Below are 23369 nucleotides of genomic sequence, written 5' to 3'. Positions count from 1 at the left end.
ATGTTGTGGGGGGGTTGGGGGTTTGTTTTTTTGGCCACACCCTGCATGGTATGTGGAACTTCCCCGACCAGGGATGGAACCCGCACCCCCTGCAGTGGAAGCGCAGAGTCTTAACCACTGGACCACCAGGGAAGTCCCCACATGTTGTGTTTTTTAAAATAAAAATATGTTGCCCAGTTTAATATTATAATTAAAAACTAATCTTTTTCACTAAGTTAACTTTCTGGTCTATTTGCTCATAGGAAAATATTTCCCTGTAGGTATGGTATCTTTCAGGTTAATAACTCCACCAGAAATTATTTTGGATTTATTTACCATATCAGTGTACATTTCGTAAATGTCCAATATAAAGGAAGGGTAGTAGAAGAGAAATAGTTGCCCCAGTAATATTTAAATAATACCTTCAATTTCTTCATTTTTAATTTTTTGAATGGCCATTTTAACATATGGAACATTGAAATGTATGTTATTCTTTCCTTTAAAGTAAGAAGCCATCAATTAATTTATTACATGCACATTCAGTGGTTTCTTTTGCATTCTACCAGTGTTTTAGGTAAAATAATGTTGAATTTCAGAGCCTCAAATTGATGATTATTGGGGTGGGGTGGGGGGAAAAAATTAATGATTATTACTACCATATCCCTAGACTTTTTTCCAAAATTTAATACTTCGGGTTAGTTTTTTTATTTGATGTTTTACTATGTTATATATATATGTGCTATATATTTTACATATGTTATATATACATACTGTAGGTTCTATTTAACATGAATTATAAAACTGTTCATATCAGACTTCTTATAGTAATTTTGAAATGTATGTTATACATACATTTTTTTGAAATTTTTGAGCATATCATGAATTCAGTAGAATATCAATTCTAAAGATAATACAGTGATTGTTTTAAAACTTTTAAAAAGCTCTTAAAGTGATTCCTATATTATTTCTTTTAAAAAAAATAGGTTCTGGAGTTCTCAATGACAGTATGTGTGGTGGAATGCAGTTACTTCCAGATCCTTTATATTCTCTTCCTACTGATAATACTTACCTTTTAACAATAACTTCCACTGATAATGGCAGAATTTTCTTGGCTGGAAAGGATGGCTGTTTATATGAAGTAGCATACCAAGTAAGTCTGGCATTTGTAAACATTTTCATTTTCCTCCCTCTTGATGGAGTAAGAATAGATAAGCTTTTGTTTTTTTTTTAATTAATTTTTTTATTGGCGGATAGTTGATTTACAGTGTCGTGTTAGTTTCTGATAAGCTTTAGTCTTTATCTTCTAATTATATAGCACGTTAATGTATTCTTATGGAAAGTAGTTAAACATGCAGTTAAAGTTGTAGTCCTTCATGACTACACCATACCTGTAAAACCCAGTCCTCCCCGCAAAGGTAACAGCCATTATCAGTTCTGTATATGTCCTTATAGAATATGATGCATACATTTCTAAATACCTATAAATGTCTTTAAATATCTATAGATAATATATATGTATTTATTTGTGTGTATACACATATACGAATACATAGTATACTTCTGTGTATATGTTTTTACTTGTATTATTGCTTATGTTTTGTTTCATATTGGCTTTTTTTTCCTTTTTCTGCCTTTTTTTTCCCCCCACGCCGTGTGGCTTGCGGGATCTTAGTTCCCCGACCAGGGATTGAAACTGGGCCAAGGCTGTGAAAGTGGCGAGCCCTAACCAATGGACCACCAGGAAATTCCCATAACTGGCTTTTTTCATTTAACTGTGCCTTGAAAGTCTTTCCTTGTCAGTATCTGGTAGATAGATATGTGTTATGTTTTGTGATTGCTGCATGATTGTCCATAAAATGGATGTATTGATACATGATTGAACAATTCCTTTCTTGATAGACTTCTAGGTTTTTATTATACCTTTCAGAAATGATGGTGTGATAAGTGTTCTTTTACATGCCTCCTTGTGCACATGTGTAGAAGTTTTCTAGTGTGGAGACTTAGAATTCTAATAGTTGTATTATAGTATATGTGTATAGAAAACTGAATTTTCTATTTTCATTTTGCCCTCTTGTTTTAGACTCATAGCAGGCATCTGTGATTGTATCCCTTTCCTCTCACTCCTCACTCTCACTAACCCTGGTATTTTATAACTTATTAATTTTGACCAGTCAGATAGAAGACAATTGTTTTTTATTACTAGTTTGGTTGAGCATCTTTTCATGTATTTATTGGTCATTTGTGTTTACTCTGAAATGTCTTTGTATCCTTTGCTCCATTATTTTTTCCCCCTTACTGTATTGTTGCCTTTATCATAAGGTAAACAGTAGGAAACTGATAAGACAAGTATTCTCATAGGCACACAGCTAATTAGTGGCAGAGATAGGATTAGAACTGAGGTTAGCATTTTTTTTTTTTAACATCTTTATTGGGATATAATTGCTTTACAGTGGTGTGTTAGTTTCTGCTTTATAACAAAGTGAATCAGTTATGCATATACATATGTTCCCATATGTCTTCCCTCTTGCGTCTCCCTCCCTCCCACTCTCCCTATCCCACCCCTCCAGGCTGTCACAAAGCACCGAGCTAATATCCCTGTGCCATGCGGCTGCTTCCCACTAGCTATCTACCTTACTACGTTTGTTAGTGTGTATATGTCCATGACTCTCTCTCGCCCTGTCATGAGGTTAGCATTTTTATGTTATACTGTATCTCTTCCTTACCCAATTTCTCTTGGTTTTGTTAACTACAAAAAGAAGATTTTGTTGTAGATTTAAGTATGGCAAAACTCGATCATTGAGGGGCAGACTGTAGATTATGATGGTGGTGGCTACTATTTTTTAAATTTCCTTTTAGCAGTAGTGAGAAGAGATAAAAATACCTCTATCCTATGTACTTTTGACACTTATAAACTACGCTTATTATTTCCCTTACTGCTTTCAAATAGGAGTTTTTAAGATAATTAAAATGAGTTCACTAACATAGCATTACTGAGGTTGGTGGAATAGACATAGCTGATTTCATTGAGAGCAGTGATTTGATTTTCGTTAAATACATTTTCTATTTTTAATTACAGGACTGAACTCAGTACTTCTCAGTACTTATTTTTGAGTAGTATGTCTTACTTTTACTAAGATTTGAGAATCTTTATAAACATGAGTATATTATAGTTGCTATGATGGAGGTACCTACATTTACAAGTCTTATGTCTTTCAATTTTTTCTTTTAAGGCAGAAGCAGGCTGGTTTAGCCAGAGGTGTAGGAAAATAAACCACTCAAAGAGTGCACTTTCTTTCCTTGTTCCTTCGTTACTACAGTTCACGTTCTCAGAAGATGGTGAGTAGAAAACAAATTTGGCAAACAAAAAATTTTAACAAATCACTGACCTAACATTTTCTTCAGAAATTCTCATTCTTAATTGAAACAGTTTCTTACTAAACAGTATTTGTTATATATTCATATCATCTTTTAAAGGGAGAAGGGATGATAAAACAGACAGCATGAGTTTTATTCCCAAGTCCCTATAAATGTAGCGCCATAGAACATGTGTCTACAATAGCTATATATACTTAAACCACCTGTGTCTGTGTTTGTGAGAGAGTTAGACATTCAGACATTTAATACATGTTTTGCCTGGTCTGAAAGAAATTCCCAGCATAAAATGAATATATCTGAGTTTTTAATTGAGAGATTTAGGCAAGTGAAGTAATTTTAAAATGCTTCAGTAAAGTAAGATAAATATATCTAAAAATGTTAATATGACTGAATTTTTAAATTATTTTCTTTTACACAATGAATTATTAAACTAAACTGGAAGTTTCTTGAAGGAATGGACCAGGTATAATTATTTTGTGTGTTTCTAGCATGTAGTAAGCATTCATTAAATGTTGAATGTAGGAATAATTTGGAACTTGTTTTTGGTTTGGCTTAAAATTAACTTAAAGGACAGAATAACTTATTCGTGATGCTCTTAACCCAGTCACAGTATTTGATGTTTGCTTTTTTTCGCGTGCTGTCTGACCTGAATGCTTCTTGGCTTTGTCCTTGTGCAACTACCCTAAGACTTACCTACAAAACAAAAGAAAAGCCCTGAATGTAAATCAGCAATTTTAATTTGTTGTAAGTGGCTACTGTGTTTGATTTGTTAACCTCCGTTTTTTTTCTTCCTCTGTCTTATTTTTAGATCCTATTGTTCAAATTGCAATTGATAATTCAAGAAATATTTTATATACACGATCGGAGAAAGGAGTAATACAGGTAAGTATTAATATTATACCACCATATAAGAGGGGAAGAATATCCCTGTTTTAAGGAACAAGATTTAGTCACTCTTGGGCTTTTCCTATGAACTGTGTGCTTTAAAAAAAAAAAAAAAAAAAAACCCAACCGCTTCTTAAGGCCCCGTTTTTATGAAATTGTTAATCTCTGAATGTTTTCATACCTATATGAAGTACCAAAATTAAAGGATCCCTAAAAAGGAAAAGTTTATTTAATAAAAGTTTATTTAAAAAGTTATTTTATAAAGTGTATACAGTTTATAATCATGTTTAAATGGGTATGATTTTTTATTCACAGGTGTATGATTTGGGCCATGATGGACAAGGAATGAACAGAGTTGCCTCAGTGTCACAGAATTCTATTGTTTCTGCTGCTGGAAACATTGCTAGGTAATATGTAATTTATTCTCAGGCATTTCATTTGCAGGCATAATTATATTATTTATATGCAGTATACTAAAATTATTCCCTCCTCGAAATATCTCCAGAAAGTAAGAAATGTTGAAGGAGGTGACATTGTAGGTTATGTTTGAAACAGTTGCTAGCAATGCTTCCTTTTATTCTTATGTTGGATGGTTTGAAACATAAGGCAGACTGGTTTTACAGTGTAAAGGACAGCTTGACCTGTGATTTTCCCTGGAGTTTGAAATTATGCTCTAAGTGGTCTGTGCAGGCATTATAGGTATTAAGACTAGGAAACTGCAAGTCTCAAAGTTTCCCCTTTTTTAACTGCTCCACCCTTTTAACAGGTCTACATGGTAGTTTCATTGGTCTGATAATGGACACAAGTACATTTCAGGAAATACAGAATTTCACAGTTGTATTAGCCTCACTGTATTCTTGAGGAAACTAAAACTAAGGATGTTATGATTTGCCTGAGGTCTAACTCCTAAGTAAGTGCTGAGATCCAACCTAAAAGCCAAGTTTTCAGACACTATACACTGCTATTTGCATATGTCACAAGTGACTTAGCTGCAGAAACTCTCTTCACCTAACAAAGACCTCAGATTTTCAATTTCTGTTTTCTGTGTGCCTGGGTCACTGCTACAATCAGATATCCTAGTGATAGCATGTTTTCCTTGGTCTTCAATGACCAAAAAATTCTCAAGGCAGGCAATTTGAAACAAAGTTTCCTTTTACTTCTTCTAATTTTGGGGGGAAAGATTTTTTCAAATCCACAGAAAAATGAAAAGAATAGCATGATAAAATCTGATATACCCTTTATCTAAATTCACCAGTTGTTAACATTTTGCCTTATTTGCTCACTCTTAAGACCTATTTGAAAGTAAGTTGCAGACATAACTTTCACCCTTAAATCCTTCAGCTTCCATCTCCTAAGCTCTTATATACTACATTATCATTACCACACCTAAAAAATTAATAATTTTATAATGTTATCCTAATTATATAGTCCATATTAAAATTACTCAGTACTCTTCCAAATCTTTCATAGCTGTTTTTCTTTACATTTTTCTCCACATTCAGCCAGAGCACATAAGCTACGTTGGTCATTAGTCTCTTTAATATAAAATGGACCTCTTACTGCCTTCTTCATATGTTGACATTTAGTGGGGAGGGGTAGGAGAGTTATTTGTAGAATATCCCATTTTCTGAATTTTTTTTTCCTTATCTATAGATTCAGGGTAATATTTTTTTTGTTTATTTATTTACTTATTTATTTATTTATTTGGTTTTGCCAGGTCTTAGTTGTGGCTCCAGGGCTCCTTAGTTGCGGCAAGAGGCCTCCTTAGTTGTGGCATGAGAACTCATAGTTGCAGCATGCATGTGGGATCTAGTTCCCTGACCAGGGATCAAATCCAGGCCCCCAGCTTTGGGAGCACAGAGTCTTATCCACTGTGCCACCAGGGAAGTCCCAGGATAATATTGTTTTTAGCCAATATCACATACATGATGCAAACTTCTTACAGTATTACGTTAAGAGGCACATAGTACCAGTTTTCCTATTATGAACACTTGGTTAAGGTGGTATTCACCAGATCTCACCATTATGAAGGTTCATTTTCCCCCCCCTTTTTTTTGCGGTACACGGGCCTCTCACTGTTGTGGCCTCTCCCGTTGCGGAGCACAGGCTCCGGATGCGCAGGCTCAGCAGCCATGGCTCACGGGCCTAGCCGCTCCGCGGCATGTGGGATCTTCCCGGACCGGGGCACGAACCTGTGTCCCCTGCATCGGCAGGCGGACTCTCAACCACTGCGCCACCAGGGAAGCCCTCCCCCTTTTTTATTAGTGATAATCTTTTCAATGATATTTTGATGCTCTAAGGACACCTTATTCCCCATTAACCATTTACCCAATGGATTTAGCTTTCTTTTATGGTCTTAGAAAAAAGATTACTCTTAACAATATTAATGTAAAGAACACACATTCAAGGGTTTTTGCCAGTTCTTGCTCCCTTTGCACTACTTTCCTAAAAAGTAGCCTTAAAACTATTTTAGCATGTTTAAACATGTAAAAATCCTGGTGGAGGGGCTTCCCTGGTGGCGCAGTGGTTGAGAGTCCGCCTGCCGATGCAGGGGACACGGGTTCGTGCCCTGGTCCGGGAAGATTCCACATTCCGCGGAGCGGCTGGGCCCGTGAGCCATGGCCGCTGAGCCTGCGCGTCCGGAGCCTGTGCTCCGCAACGGGAGAGGCCACAACAGTGAGAGGCCCGCGTACCGCAAAAAAAAATCCTGGTGGAATATGTTCCTTGTATTTGAGTAGATATATTTTAAAAATAAACTTTAGTTTTTCTTTCTTCTAGGACCATAGATCGTTCTGTTTTTAAACCAATTGTTCAAATAGCAGTGATTGAAAACTCCGAATCACTGGACTGTCAGTTATTGGCTGTCACACATGCAGGTATGTTGTTTTATTTATATGAGTGCTTTAATGTGATAACTTTTTATAATCTTCAGGTTTGGAAATTTATGACTGAAAATATGTTTTTACTTCTGTATCAATTATAAGCCATATTAATAATTCGTAAAATTAAGGCTTTTGAAAAATCAGAAGATTCCACTCGCTCTGTCTCCTCATTTTATAGATGTAAAACCAGGCCTGAAAGGTAAAGTGGCTAACATTTAGTGACAGAGCCTGAACTGGAACGCAGGCTCCCTTGTCTTATACTTGTAGGTTCTTTCTACTGAAATGTGTTGATTTACCTCTCAATTCCAAGTGATGTCTTAGAAACCACTTCAGCTGGTAGTACGCATGGTGATTTAAGATCAGTCAGGAAAGTGATATATGGCTTTAACAGAGTTCTGTGTTTTTCTGTGGAATTGTTTCAACAACACATGTACCTCATGTCTTTTATTTCCTGTTAATAATGGATAATTTTACCCCATCATCAGGTGTAAGACTGTATTTCAGCACTTGTCCGTTCAGACAGCCATGGACACGCCCTAATACATTGACACTGGTCCACATCCGCTTACCTCCTGGATTCTCAGCATCTTCAACGGTGGAAAAGCCTTCAAAAGTACATAAAGCTCTTTATAGTAAAGGTAAATTCTGAAATACTATCAGATTTAATATTAGATTCTTAAAATTATTAAAATTAGAATGCATTTTGAGGCATTTGAAATTAACAGATTTCCAGTGAAGTTCAGGATGTTATGGGGTTTTTTAATCCAGGAACTCTTTTTTTATATTAGCTTATATTTCAAATTTTTCATTGGCGTATATATTAAAAATATAGTTTTTTAAAGTATCTAAGTACTTTTAAAATTGTTTTATTAGCCTTGTACATGAACTCACTTGTCAAAATCAGTGTTATAAACTGTTATAAACTGCTATAAACTTAAAATGACTTTTCTGATACCATGCCTGCTTTGTCAGTGTCTTTATGGATATGGAGAGTTTTGCCTGTCAAAATATGAAATTTTAATAACAAACTCTTTTGGATTCATAATTAAGTTTAAAAAATGAGATTCTAGTTAAACATCAGAACTTAAAAAATCCATATGTGGTTTTCCCCAATATGAGAAAGCATTCGTAAAACAATTTGTTTTTATTTTCTAATCATTTTAAAGCCTTTTCTCTGCTATTGTACTGTGTTTTCTAATATTTTATTTTTCAACACCCAAATTAAACTTTCCTTTACAAATAGAATTTTTTCAAGTACATTGTATCATGTACCTTCATAGCATTTTTAATAACAGCTTTAATTGAGATATAATTTACATACCTTTTAAAATGTACAATCTATTAGTGTTTAGTTTATTCATGGAGTTGTACAACGATCACTACTATCTAATTTTGGAACATTTTCATCACTGCAGAAAGAAACCCTGTACCCATTAGCTGTCACTACCTATTTCCCCCTTCTCCCAGCCCTGGGAAATCACTAGTCTACTTTCTGTTTCTATGGATTTGCCTCTTTTGGACATTTCATTTAAATGGAGTTGGAGAATACAGGACTGGCTTCTTTCACTTAGCATAATGCTTTCAAAGTTTATCTATTGTAGCAGGTTCATTTTTTTTTTTTTTTTTTTTTTGCTGAATAATATTTCATTGTGTGAGTGTACCACATTATAATTACCCATTCATCATTTGGTGGGCATTTGGGTTGTTTCTCTTTTTTGGCTATTATGAATGATGTTGTTATAAACATTTATGTACAAGTTTTTGAGTGGACACATTTTCATTTCTTTTGGCTGTATACCTAAGAATGGAATGCTGGATCATATGGTAACTTTAGAAATGTTAAAATGTGAAAAAAAAAAGTTGTGTTTACCTGAAAGAAATGCAGTATATGGTCTAGAACACTTAATAATGCTACCCTGGCACTAATTATATATCCTTTTAGGGGATTTATTTTTGTTTATTTTGCGACTTGTTTATTTATAAAGATTAATGCTGTATATTTATGTATCTGTATTAATGTCACTAATTATTAATGTCACTAATAATCATAATAATTATGATTATTGAGGATATATATTATTTGACATCGTATAAGATTTTACATATTAAACTTTTAGGTATTCTACTGATGGCAGCCTCAGAAAATGAAGATAATGACATTTTGTGGTGTGTCAACCATGATACATTTCCTTTCCAAAAGCCAATGATGGAAACCCAGGTAAGTTATCCTGAGAGACTATAAAGAATTTTTTACATAATTTTAAGTGAAGAATAACATTATGAGAAACTTTATCTTCTGATTTATTACTGTTTGCTTCTAATAATCTTATATGATTAGCAGTCATACTGAAAAGAAGTATATACTGTTAATTTTTTGGTTTTCCTCTGTGAGATTAGAAGTCATTATGGTACTCGTTAAAAAAACCTTTAACAAAAACATTGGAACCCTTTTAGAATGTTCTTCATAATGTACCTGAAAATGCCTATATCTTTTCTGAAATGATCTTTGTCCCACTTAAATATATTATATTTTTAGTTATTATGAGGCCATGTGTTATAGTTATGACTTAGAATTTTATTCTTATGATCTCTTTAATTTGTAGTTCCGCCTAAATATTTAATGTTTTTTCTTTTAATTATAGAAAATTACAAATATATGCAAAAAATAGAATGGTAAACGGAACCCCACATTAAGAAATGACCTATTTCTCCATCTTGTTTCATATCTCTTCCCCATGTATATAAATGTATACACACAAACACATGATTGTGTTTTAAAAATAAATATCACGTATACCACGAAGTCAGCAGAGAGGTCCTGGGTGAGAGGTGCGGCCCCGGCCTATCCTGGCCCAATCCCACACCTAGGCCACCCACCCCAGCCCCCAGCCCAGGAGATGCTGAGAGGAGGCCATCTCTACTCACTTCCCTTGCTGTCCCCTACTCCACTCCCATCTGTCCTCCTAGATGCCCTAGCATAGCTCATGTTACCTGCCCCTAGAGGCTGCTGATCAAATGAGATAGACCAACCCCCACTAGGGTGTGAACGTCTGAGACTCTCTTTGGAGCCACATCTCTTTAAAGGCATTTTGGTTCTAGTGTCACTAGCTGCTCCTGATTATTTTCAAACGTGAACCCTTCTGGTTAGGGGGAGTGGGAAAAGGTGTGTGTAGATGGGAGGAGGAAGAACCAGTTCCTGGGAATGGGGGCATGGTTTGAATGGGCTCTTCCAAGTTTCTGACATGGCCTAAGCAGCTGGGGTAGAGTCGGGAGGCAGGTATGGAGGCAAGGAGCACCTTTCTCAAGTTCTTTTCTTTATCCTTTGAACTTTACTGAGCACATACTGTGTTGCCTCGTTATGCGACAGACTGTAAGGATTCACAACTCAGGAAGATATAAACCCTGTCTTTATGGGAGCACAGTGTTAGGGGGTGCAGGTTTGAAATCTGGCTCTATTTCCTCAAAGCAGTGACTCAAAGGACTAACATGTCTCTGGTCCTCAATTTCCTAATCTATAACAGTTTTAATAGTACCTACCTCTGTGGGGTGGTTGTGGGATTAAATGAGTTCATGTGTGTAAGGTGCTGAGAACACTACCTGGCCCACAGGAAGCACTCGATAAACGTTGGCTACTTTTAAAGTAGACACTATATATCATATATATCATATCACTTCATCTCTATAATACCTGAGTTCAGAAATGTGGACTTTAAATATATATATATAAATATAGCTCATGAACTTTAATCAAATTCTGGTCTCCCAAAAACAGCTATAAAAGACATTAGGTCAATGGAAAAATTCTGTATTGACTGGGCATTAGATTGTATTAGAGAAATGTTAATATTCTTACATGTTAGGATAGTATAGTGGTTATGTTAGAAAACATCCTTATTTTTAAGAGGTGCATGCAAAAGTATTTAGTGGTGACATGATATTCATAACTTTCAAATGGTTCAATAAATGAAAAAATATAGAAAGAAGAAAGCAAATAGGGCAAAATGCTATCAATTGTTGAATCTAGGTATCAGGCATATGGACATTTATGTACTTTCAACATTTTATTAATGCTTAAAATTTTTTATAATAAAATATTTTAGAAGACTAGACACTTTTTTTAGAGTATCTTAGTTTAGAAAACAGATGTAACTTCAGAAGAAAACAAAAACTGTATGTCAGCAGATTTAAGCACTGAACCTACCAGTGTAGATCAGTTTACCCTGGAAAGAGGGTAGAAGGTATAGTCTTCAGTTATTGAAAAAATTGTAATTTTAGTAAATACTATTTATAGTTTATCCTAAGAAAATTTTGCCTTTGTCTTCTGGTGTGAAAAGATTTACTATCATAGAAGATGCTGATTAAAAGAATAGACATTAGAAAATTAAATACAGACTTTTGAGAATATTCGTGCTAATGTATTATTATTAATCTGTTAAACCCTACATTATTTAAAGATTGTATTTTTTTTTAAGAAGGTTTTGCCTCATGTAACTTTAATAATATGTATAAAACGTTTATTTCTTCTACATAGATGACTACTCGTGTTGATGGTCATTCCTGGGCTCTTTCTGCAATAGATGAGTTCAAAGTAGATAAGATAATCACACCCTTAAATAAGGATCATATTCCCATAACTGACTCACCAGTTGTTGTACAGCAGCACATGTTGCCTCCAAAGAAGTTTGTTCTCCTCTCAGCACAGGTATGTACATCATCTGTTTAGGTGGAGAGAAAAAGCAGAGAAGCCATATTTAATGTTTTGGTCAAAGTATTCTGCAGTAGTTGCTTAATAGAGTCGTTTACCTAAGTACTTAGGAATGTTTATTCTTAAAATATTCTTAAGGAATAGTTTATAAATACCAAAAATGCGGGCCTTCTCTAGTTGTGGCAAGGGGGGGCTACTCTTTATTGCAGTGCACAGGCTTCTCATTGCGTTGGCTTCTCTTTGTTGTGGAGCACAGGCTCTAGGCACACGGGCTTCAGTAGTTGTGGCACGCGGGCTCAGTAGTTGTGGCTTGCAGGCTCTAGAGCGCAGGCTCAGTAGTTGCTCCGCGGCATGTGGGATCTTCCTGGACCAGGGCTCAAACCTGTGTCCCCTGCATTGGCAGGCGGATTTTTAACCACTGCGCCACCAGGGAAGTCCAAGAACTTGCTGTTTATAAAGTATTGATATTATACTTTTTCTAAAGTAGCATTTCTATCAATAGTATTCAGCATAAAATTAGTAAAACAAGCTATGTTTATTTCTTATCATGTAGTCCTCACTTGTTAAAAAAACAATTTTTTAGTATTTATTTTTTGAGTAGCAATGCATTGACAATTCCACTGGTAAGCAGAGAGGTATACACAATAAAATCTCCCTTCTGGTTTGGGTCCCCTCCCTACAGACACCCATGTCATCAGAATCTTTATCTTTCCAGAGATATGTTATGATATCAATATACAAACAATACAAGTCTATTTATAAACAAACAGCATATTGTATGCACTGTTTTGTACTTTGCTTTTTATGTTTCAAAGATACATTTTAGATATCTTTCCATAGTAATATTTAAAGAACTTTCTCATTCTACTTTATATTTGAAAGGCATTCCTTTATATGGATGTACCATATTTAACTAGGCCCCTATTAATAGATCATCTTTTGCCTTTAAAAATAATGCTGCGGGCTTCCCTGGTGGCGCAGTGGTTGAGAGTCCGCCTGCTGATGCAGAGGACACGAGTTCATGCCCAGGTCTGGGAGGATCCCACATGCTGCGGAGCGGCTGGGCCTGTGAGCCATGGCCGCTGGGCCTGCGCGTCCGGAGCCTGTGCTCCGCAACGGGAGAGGCCACAACAGTGAGAGGCCGGCGTACCACAAAAAAATAAAAATAAAAAAAAATAATGCTGCAACCTTGTGCATATATCGTTTTGCCTGTGTGTGAATAAAGCTGTAGAATTACATCTACTGGATCAAAAAGTATGTGTGTTTATCAATTTGATAGATGTTGCCAGGTTCCCTGTATATATACATACATTCACTATCAGTGAATGTTGAGTGCTTGTTTCCTTACATCCTGTGCAAGTACAATATGCCATCGTATTAAGAATGAGATTGACTGTTCTAGTGTTTATTTTTCTGTGAATTGTCTGTTCCTATTCTATATCCACTTTTCTATTAAGTTGTCTTTTTCTTTTTTATTTATAGAGCCTCTTTATATGTCAAGGAAACTAACTTTTTGTGATTTAGTCTCAGACATTTTTCCTGGTTTGCCATCTTATTTTGTTTACTGAGATTTTTTTTCCCATGTGGATAAGTTTATAAGTAGTTGAAATACTCAGTTTTTTGGGGGGATTTCTATTGAAGTTTTAAAAAAAAAAAACCGTCCGCACTCTGAAGTTCATAAAATAATTCATCCAGAGTTTCTTCTACTACTGTTACAGTTTTATTTTGTCCTGTCTGTTTGGAATTTATCCTGTTTTAGGTATGAGTATGGATCCAGCTTCATTTTTTCCCAAAGTGGACATACTTGTGCCAACATGATTAATGAAATATCTAACTTTGATCCTTTAGTTTGAGGGGCAGCTTTTATCATATATTAAATTCTAGTGCTTACTTGAGCCTATATCAGAACTTTCTGTTTTGTTCCACTAATCTGACTGTTTATTCATGTGCTAATACCATGCATAAGATAAAGGTTTATAATATGTTTGTGTCTGACAGAGCCTGCACCCTTTTGCTTTACTTTTTTAGGGGGGAGGGGCAGTGATCTCTTATTAAGTTTTCTGCATGGATATATAGATCTGGTACAGGCTAGGAATTGAAATGTAGATGATCATTTTGACCAGTTTACTTCGTGTTCTTGAAGTTATTTTTTTGTTTCATTGCTTTTATTAAATAAGGTAGCAAGGTCAGTTGCTACTAGCCATGCTTGATAAATCTATTATTCATCCTCTTTCTTTTTGAACTTCTTAGGGGAGTCTTATGTTTCATAAACTTAGACCTGTAGATCAACTGAGGCATCTACTTGTGAGTAATGTGGGTGGAGATGGAGAAGAGATTGAAAGATTCTTTAAATTACATCAGGTAATTATTTGTACCTTTTTTTTTTACTGTGATGATATTATGTAAGTTAGGATCAAAATACTGTGGTTAATACCAGTCTTCCTTTCTTTGCCTTAATCACTGTATGTGTACTGGTACTTGGGAGCAGTATTAATATGCTGTAAGGGTTTATGGTAAATGCTCAGATTTTTGTTCTGTTTTTGATAAATTCTTATCATTAAAGTGTACTAGTAAGAGTGTGATGTTCAAATTATATGATGAATGTATTTTTATTAAAAGGACAAGATATTTATAGATAAATAACTTTTTTAATTAAAAACTTTTTTTTTTTTTTTTTGCTTAATGACATGAGGAAAAAACTTGAGGCAGTAATGATGGGGACTTTAGTACTTTAAAGCCACAACTAGAAATGATGAGGTAAAACTGGGAATGCTTAGTTTAAAATCAGGAATATCAGATCAAAGTTAAATATACACAGTTTGAATTCAAACTACCAGCTCCACCATCAGAGTAGATTACTTGAATTCTCTGAGCTTCCATTTCGTCATGTGTAAAATGTGTATTAAATTATAATATGTGGAGTGAGGATTAATATGCCCTAAACTCTTAAAATAGCGCCTGGCACATGACAAGTACTTAATAAATGTTAGCTATTATTGTTATTTTCTAAAAGGTTAAAACACCATGAGAAAAAAACCCGGGGGTAGTGGGGGACTCAACCAGAAACTAAAGTAGAATCTAGATAAAAAGAAAAAGAACATCCTTTAATAACAGCGCCTGTGATAAACTTTAAAACCAATAGAGTTTACTTCTCCTTTTTCATACCAGCTGATTTCATTCATTCAGCAAATATTTATCAAGTACCTGCTCTGTGCTAGGCATGGGTTTAAACACTGGATACAGAAGTAAACAAAACTTCTTTTGAAATGTTTATGCTTTACATAAGGAAAGATACTCTTTTTTTACAGGAAGACCAGGCCTGTGCAACTTGCCTTATTCTTGCTTGTTCCACTGCTGCCTGTGACAGAGAAGTATCTGCTTGGGCCACTCGGGCTTTCTTCAGGTATATATCACTTTCTTTTGTTCTTGGCCACTTTTTTTTAATGGTTGCATTGGCTAATGTGGTTGTTTAAGGGTTTGCAAAACAGTTGAGCAACTATATAGGCAAGTTAGTAAAATTTAAATTGGAAAGGTGATAATACTACTGGAAGCAACTAGATTCGCATAATTTATGCATTGTTACTCTTTCTCTGGATTCTGTTCTCCAACTTCTTTTGTCTAGTCTTCTACCTCAGTTATTATTCTCATCTATCTTTTCTACTTCCTCAAACACTACCAGTTCTGCTTTATGTGTATCATTTGCATTGAGAGATTGAGTCACTTTAAGAAAACTTGGTATCAAAGAGATATTATTTGGAAAATATTTAGCTAAGAATAAATTTAAAATGCAATTTTGTTTAAAAGACTTTTTTGAGTAGTCTAACCATAATCTAGTATGAATATTACAGTACCATATACTTATTAAATACATTCTATGCATTGCAGACTCTTCTTTAGAAATTGCCAGAGTCCCTTATGATTCTTCTTGTTAGCAATTTGAAGTCAACATTTACTAAATAAGTATTTTATTATGTATCTGTGTATATTTCACTGTCAACACAATGCATTTAAAGTCTCTAATTTTTTTTTAATATTTATTTATTTATTTATGGCTGCGTCGGGTCTTTGTTGCTGCATGTGGGCTTTCTCTAGTTACGGCAAAAGGGGACTACTCTTCATTGAGGTGCACAGGCTTCTTATTGCAGTGGCTTCTCTTGTTGCGGAGCACGAGCTGTAGGCGCGTGGGCTTCAGTAGTTGTGGTGCTTGGGCTCAGTAGTTGTGGCTCGCGGGCTTTAGAGCACAGGCTCAGTAGTTGTGGTGCACGGGCTTAGTTGCTCTGTGACGTGTGGGATCTTCCTGGACCAGGGATTGAACCCATGTCCCCTGCATTCACAGGCAGATTGTTAACCACTGTGCCACCAGGAAAGTCTCTAGTGTTTAAAGCATTTATTTTGAAGCTAAGCAGGACTTGAAACAGTTCTAGCTTTTAAGTTGTATAGATTCACTGAATAAACTCAGCCCCTGTTGTCTTAAAAATAGGTATGGTGGTGAAGCACAGATGAGATTTCCAGCCACTCTCCCCGCTCCAAGTAATGTTGGTCCCATCCTGGGGTCTCCTGTCTACTCTGGTGAGCATGAAACATTGAAATGAAACTGTTTCTAATAGAGTTGAATTTTAGAAGCTTTGTAGCATATTTTAATGGATAAAAAATTTCATTGTATTTTCTTTACTGCTACTGCATTATTAGGGAATAATTCTATACATGTCTGACTTAGTGTTATGATATATTAATATTGAATCTTTAGTGTATACTGGGAAACAAAATAAGATATAACCAGTAGTATTTACAGAACTCATTTGTTGTTTATTCAAAAGGAAAGAGTTGAGAGGTTTAATAACAAACTCCCACCTCAATGTTTTCCAAAGTGGGGATTGTTAGAAAGTTGCTGGGAAATGAGTCCCTAATTCTTGAATATATTATGGGTGGTGCCACTCCTCACTCTTACACTTAGAAACAGTTTCTGTGTCTAATTTTGATCAGATACAAAAAAACTGGGAGATAATTTTATAAATCTTTATATTCTTCTTTCTTTTTAGGTTCTCCTGTTCCTAGTGGTAGTACATACCTGAATCCATCCTTTTTGGGAACACCATCTCAAGGTACCTCTTTTCTTTATTTTAGGTTGCTACTACTATTCTTTTTGAGGAGCTAACATTGTGAATTATTATTCTTAATGCTTAGAATGGGAAAGATTAACTTGTCCTATTCCCCTGAAAATAATGTAGTTTAATAGAAGTGGCATCCAAGCAAGTATTGGCATTTGGCCATGAATGCCTTTACTTAGTGGACCTGGAAAGCCCCCTTTTTGAGTATCAGGACTTAATTACCAGCCCTGAACTGTATAATTAGTCCTGTTTTACTCCCAGCATTAATGTGCAGTGATTGCAAGCTTGCTTTCCTTTTCATCCTGCATTGCCCACACTTGAAAGCCAACTTGGGAGTTCCTCTCCAAGTCTAAATCTCTCTTCTTATCAAGGAAAACCAAATTAAATAACTATTTATTTCAGTATTTTTGTAATTGTTTTTACCTATGGGTCTAGGGACAACTGACTTGGGTTATTGAGAATTCTGAATATTTAAGGTTAAGTTTTAAGATTTGTTTTTCTTACATGTGTACAAGGTGTTCATCCTCCTGCTATGTCAACTCCAGTGTGTGCTATGGGAAATCCAGCAACTCAGGCCACAAGTATGAGTTGTATGGCTGGACCAGAGATTGTGTACTCTGGAAAACACAATGGTATTTGCATTTACTTTTCTCGAATCATGGGGTAAGTTTTTCATGGGATAATTAACTATTGCTTACCTTGTTCTATTGTGTATAGTTGAACATTTTTAACTTTAAATTTGGGACATCATTTGTGCCTACTAAATTTTACTTATAGTTTAAGCTCACTTGTCCATTAATAAGATTGTTTTCTGTCATTCAGCTTTTTTATTATCTAACCATCTATATTTGTTACTGTGTTTTATGTATGTATATATATCTTCAAAATATATCTACATATACTAACATGTAGTGTAACAAACCACCCCATAACTCAGTGACATGTGTCTGCAAGTCAGTTAGGCAGTTCTGGTCTTGGCCAGGCTCACAATGCATTTGAAGTCAGCATTGAGGTTGAAGAGAGTTGTATTACTCTTGGCTGGACTCTCACATGTTTAGGGTTATGTTTGTGTGTTGGTCTAGAATGGCCTCAGCTGAGACAGCTGGATTGTTCTCCACATGGTCTCTCATCCTCTCGCAGGCTAGTCAGGGATCATAGACTTGGTGGTGGTAAGGTTTCATGAGAGAGAGTAGAAACTTGCAGAGCCTCAGGACGCCTAGGCTCAGAATTTGTCTGCTGTCACTTCTATCTGACTTACTTGGCAGGGGGACATCTCCAAGCCAGCCCAGATTCAAAAAGTGGGAAATAGACTCCTCGTTATAAAGGAGGCATTAGAGTCGTATTGTAAAGAGGATAGGTGTGGGGAGGGATAAAGAATTACAGCCATTTTTCAATCATTCTACCAGATCCACTTAATTATCATGTCTGGTGTGTATTTTTCTTAGATTTGAGTTGTATGCTTTCATATGAATCATTTGCTTAAAAATGTGAAACAGTGCAGAACTCACTTTATAAGCTTCCTTGTTTCCAATTTATTACCCAGGGTCTTTGATTTTTCTTCAACAGTATTTCATTATGTGAAATGACTTAGATCTGTCAGGTTTGGAAATTTTCCTGTTTTTTTTGTTCTTTCAGATAACTTAGTAAAATGTTAAATGAAGTCATTGCTACACTTTAAAAACTAAATAAACACATAGAAAGGAATTTACTACTTATTGTAATTGTTTTAATTCATCTACAGCACAATCATTAAAACATTTTTTGTTCCAGAAACATCTGGGATGCTAGTTTAGTTGTGGAGAGAGTATTCAAGAGTGGCAACAGAGAGATCACTGCAGTAAGTGTGTTATATAAATAACAGTATTCCATTATCTCTGTGGAGCCAGTTTACGTTATTAATGGGGAAGTAGATTGTTTTATATCTCCTGATGTTATAAACAACATGCAATGATTATTCCTTTATATACATGTTTGTGTACAGTACAGTGTACTGTACAGTGTACAGTGAACAGTAAACTGTTCACCCCGAGTTACATCTCAGCTCTGTCACTTACTAATGATGAGTAAATTTCTTAACATTTCAGAGCCTGATATCTCACAGTAAAATGAGAATGTATCTCCCTCATAACATTGTTATGAGGGCTAAATAGAATCAGTCCTAATACTTAATATTGCTCAAAGTTACAATTTAATGTATTGCTTATATGCCCCCAAACTCCAAGAACCTAGCACTAATTTCCATGTATTGGTGTACTTTCCAGAGTGCTTTAAGAAACACAGAAATTTGTACTATCATAAATTCAGGTATTAAAGGTTTTTTTTAATGTGAAGTATGCATGCAATTTATTTTAAGCTTTTTTTCTTTTTAAGGTGGAAAGATACTAAATATCTTTTTAACTCTGATACTCTATTTTAAAGTTCTAAATTTTAAAGTTTCTCAGAATCAGAATGTATTAACATAGTATGTGATTCCATTTGTGTGAATTTCAAACAGGCAAAACCAGTCTATATTCTATGATAGAGGTAAGAAAAGTGGTCGGTTACCTAGGAGGTAGAATGACTAGTGACTAGAAAAGGGGCAATAGGGAACTTTTTTGGGTGTTGGAAATACCCTATATTGTGATCTGGGGTGACTATATAAAGATGTAAAAAGTTATCAAGGTATTCACTTAAGATTTGTGTATTTTACTGTCTGTAAATTATACCTCATTAAAACCAGAGCAGCAGGGGGTGGAGGGATGTGGGTGTCTAGCCCTTTATTCTGGCCACCAAGTATAAATTGATAAAAGAAATAACTTTACTGTTTATGAAGATAGGGTACCTTAGAATTAAAACTTCATGTTCAATTATGGGTATACAGCATATGTGTTTTTTATAGAAGCTTTTTTTTCATTGTTTTTAAATGTTTGAAAATAGTTCCTTTGTTTCAGATTGAAAGTAGTGTTCCCTCCCAGCTGCTGGAGTCAGTGCTACAAGAACTGAAAGGTTTGCAAGAATTTCTAGACAGAAACTCCCAGTTTACAGGAGGACCATTAGGAAATCCAAAGTAGGAATAAATAAGATTTATTTCCCTTTTTTTTCTGAGATTTAATTTACATGTTATAAAATTCATCCTTTTAAAAAGTTTCATGGTTTTTAGTATATTCATAAAGTTAAACTATCATCACCACTATCTAGTTCCAGAACATTTGCATCACACCAAAAAGAAACCCTATGCCCATTAGCAGTCACTCCACGTCTTAGTTCAAGCTGAAATAACAAAGATACCATAAACTGACTGGCTTAGGCAACAAACATTTATTTTTCATAGTTCTGGAGGCTGGAAGTCTGAGATAGGGTGCCAGCATGGTCAAGTTCTGGTGAGGACCTTCTTCCTGGTTTGCAGACAGCTGCTTTCTTTTTGTGTCGTTACATGGCAGAGAGAAAACCAGACAGCAAGTCCTCTGGTTTTTTCTTAGAAGGGTAGTAATCTTATCATGGGTCTCCACCTTCATGAGCTCACCTAAACTTAATTACCTCCCAAAGGCCATACCTCCAAAATTACCATCGCTTTGAGGATTACTGTGAATTTGGTGGGACACAAACATTCAGCTGGTAACACTGCAAAGTTGTCTTTCCCCTAGTCCCTGGCAAATACTAATCCACTCTCTGTTTCTATGGATCTGCCATATTTTGGATCTTTTATGTAAATGCAGATATACAGTATGTGGCCTTTTGTTTCTGGCTTTTCTCTTAGCATAATATTTTCATGTTCATATATTGTAGTGTATATCAGTACTTGGTTTCATTTTTCAGTTCGTCATTTGATGCACATTTGTCTTGTTTCACCATTTTTTCTTTTTCTTTTTTTAATTGATTTTTTTGTTTTTTATTGAAGTATAGTTGATTTACAATGTTGTGTTTCAGCTTTTTGGCTATTATGAATAATGCTGATATGCACATTCCTGTAAAAGTTTTTGCGTGGACACATGTTTAGGATGAACATTTGTTGCTGTTGTTATAAAAGTAATATGGACTTGTAAAAAATTCACATCACTCCCCTGATGAATTAGTTTGAAGTATGACAATATAAACTTTCAAATCATATGTGAACATACATGAATATATGAATATACACACATGTATATGAATGTATATTCATATATGAATATACATTTCTTTTTTAATACAATTTTTAAAGCTTATACTCCATTTACAGTTACTAAAAAATAATTGGCTATATTCCTTGTGTTTTACAATACATCCTCATAGCCTGTCTTATACCCAGAAGTTTGTACCTCTCACTCCCCTACCCTTATATTGCCCACCCCTCCACCCCCTCCCCACTGGTGACCACTTGTTTGTTCTCTATATCTGTGAATCTGCTTCTTTTTTGTTATATCCACCAGCTTGTGTATTTTTTAGATTCCACATATAAGTGATATACAGTATTTGTCTTTCTCTGATTTATTTCACTTAGCATAATGCCCTGCAAGTCCATCCATGTTGCTGCAGATGACAAATTTTCATTCTTTTTTATGGCTGAGTAGTAGTCCACTGTAAAAATAGGATCTAAGTAGGCATACTTTTTGTGAAACATTGTTTACATTCAGTACATTCTTTAGAGCATTCCAAAAATCAATAGAATAAATTTTGTTTGTATTGGCTACATGTTATTCCATTATATTCAAGCAATTAGTGGTATAACTCTATGCGTAATTAGGTTGTTTCTATTTCTTGATGGTATAAACAGGGTTCAGTGAGTATTCCTTATACATGTTTGTGTACTTGTTCAGTAATATTCAGATGAATTTCTTTAGAAGTAAAATTTTGGGATATAAGAGCTTTTAAAAATGTTGGTATGTAGTATTTGGTTGTCCCCTGAGAAGGTTATACCAATTATTTTTAGCCTTCAGAACTCTTTTAAGTGTATCTTAACATGTATATATTGATTTCTAGCCCCTGCCACTTTTTAATTCAGTTTAAGAATCTTTGTCTTTTAACCCCATCTCATTTTGTTGGGGTTAATTAAATGTTTGATCTGTTTCTCACCATCCTGAACTTGTGGGCTTTGTTGTGGCTTGGGGTTTGTTTGTTTGTTTTTCTCCCCTTCCGTTTTACTGGATTGATTTAAAAGTTTTATGTATGACTTTTCTTCTTCTGTTAGTTTTAAATTCTGAAAAATATACATCTCAGTCATCATTAATTGAACAGAATCTGTTATCTTACCTCCTTCCCCTACCCTCTACCACTGTCCTTCTTCCTACATAGCTGGAATTTTAGTTGGAAGGTGTTTTTTTTTCTTTTTCTTTTCCACCATTATATTATTCTTCTGTTAATAGTTTCTAAGCAGTTTATTGAATTTACAATTATAGCCTCAATTATAACCTTCGATTTTGTAACCTACTACTTTGCTAATTTCTCTTTACTGTTTTTAGTAGTTTTTTTCATTGAGTTTTTTGGATTTTTCAAATATGTCATCCTGTCATCTGCAAATAGAGATAGTTCTACCATTTTCTTTCTAACTCTAGTTGCTTTCTTCTGTCTGCATAGGCTAATATCTCCAACATAGTGTTAGAGTGGAGATAATGGTGCGCATCCTGCTCTTATTCCTGACTTCAATGGGAAAGTGTGTAGTGTTTCCCCACTAAAGAAGATGCCTAGATATAGTTTAACATGATAAGAAAGTATCCATCCATTTCTATTTTATTGAGTATTTTTATAAAGTGAGTATTGAAGTATGTCAAATGTATTGTCTACATCTTATAGAGATGATTGTATAATTTTTTTCCTTACCTTTATTAAGAGATTTCCTAATTTCAACCAACCCTCACAACATTAGTCTCACTGAGTATGGGAATTTTTAAATAGCTTTTTTTTTTTTTTTTTTGCGGTACGCGGCCCTCTCACTGTCGTGGCCTCTCCCGTTGCGGAGCACAGGCTCCGGACACACAGGCTCAGTGGCCATGGCTCACGGGCCCAGCTGCTCCGCGGCATGTGGGATTCTCCCAGGCCGGGACACAAACCCGTGTCCCCTGCATCGGCAGGCGGACCCCCAACCACTGCGCCACCAGGGAAGCCCCTAAATAGCTTTTTGAGATAAAACTTACATACCATAAAATTCACTTGTTTTAAATCGGTTCAGTGATTTAGTAAATATATAGAATTTCTTCAGTCATGACAACAATCCATTTTTAGACCACATCCGTCTTGTTCATTTGCAGTCAATCCCCATTTCTGCCCTTCAGCCCCAAACAATTACTAATGTATTCTGTCTCTGTAGATTTACATATTCTTGACATTTCATATAAATGGAATCATTACAGTGTGTGGTCTTCAGAGTCTTAGTATCTTTGCTTTGCTTCTTTGAGTATGTTCCATGCACATACAGCCTGGGAGGTGAGCCCAGAAGTTGTGTTCGTCTTCCTCAGAATTAGGGGATCTCCTCCTCCAGCC

At 35.2% G+C, this 23369-nt stretch overlaps 1 protein-coding gene across 1 annotated transcript in view; it reads left to right on the top strand.

The window, feature by feature from the left end:
- Window positions 1-23369, top strand: part of NUP155 (nucleoporin 155) — a 62389-nt gene that overhangs the window by 15936 nt on the left and 23084 nt on the right. Inside the window, exons 6-20 of the mRNA XM_029218345.1 lie at window positions 963-1129; window positions 3210-3315; window positions 4163-4236; window positions 4555-4646; window positions 7018-7115; window positions 7607-7759; window positions 9239-9339; window positions 11653-11823; window positions 14077-14187; window positions 15135-15229; window positions 16307-16395; window positions 16866-16928; window positions 17450-17597; window positions 18705-18771; window positions 19865-19980. Of these exons, the coding sequence (XP_029074178.1) occupies window positions 963-1129; window positions 3210-3315; window positions 4163-4236; window positions 4555-4646; window positions 7018-7115; window positions 7607-7759; window positions 9239-9339; window positions 11653-11823; window positions 14077-14187; window positions 15135-15229; window positions 16307-16395; window positions 16866-16928; window positions 17450-17597; window positions 18705-18771; window positions 19865-19980 (1651 nt within the window). The remainder of the gene's footprint in view (window positions 1-962; window positions 1130-3209; window positions 3316-4162; window positions 4237-4554; window positions 4647-7017; window positions 7116-7606; window positions 7760-9238; window positions 9340-11652; window positions 11824-14076; window positions 14188-15134; window positions 15230-16306; window positions 16396-16865; window positions 16929-17449; window positions 17598-18704; window positions 18772-19864; window positions 19981-23369) is intronic.

This window comes from Monodon monoceros, unplaced genomic scaffold, assembly GCF_005190385.1.
Source record: "Monodon monoceros isolate NGI ecotype Baffin Bay Population unplaced genomic scaffold, NGI_Narwhal_1 Super_Scaffold_12, whole genome shotgun sequence".
Classification (NCBI taxonomy): domain Eukaryota; kingdom Metazoa; phylum Chordata; class Mammalia; order Artiodactyla; family Monodontidae; genus Monodon; species Monodon monoceros.
The sequence above is the reverse complement of the archived record's forward strand: the minus strand, read 5'-3'. Positions and strand labels throughout refer to the sequence as shown.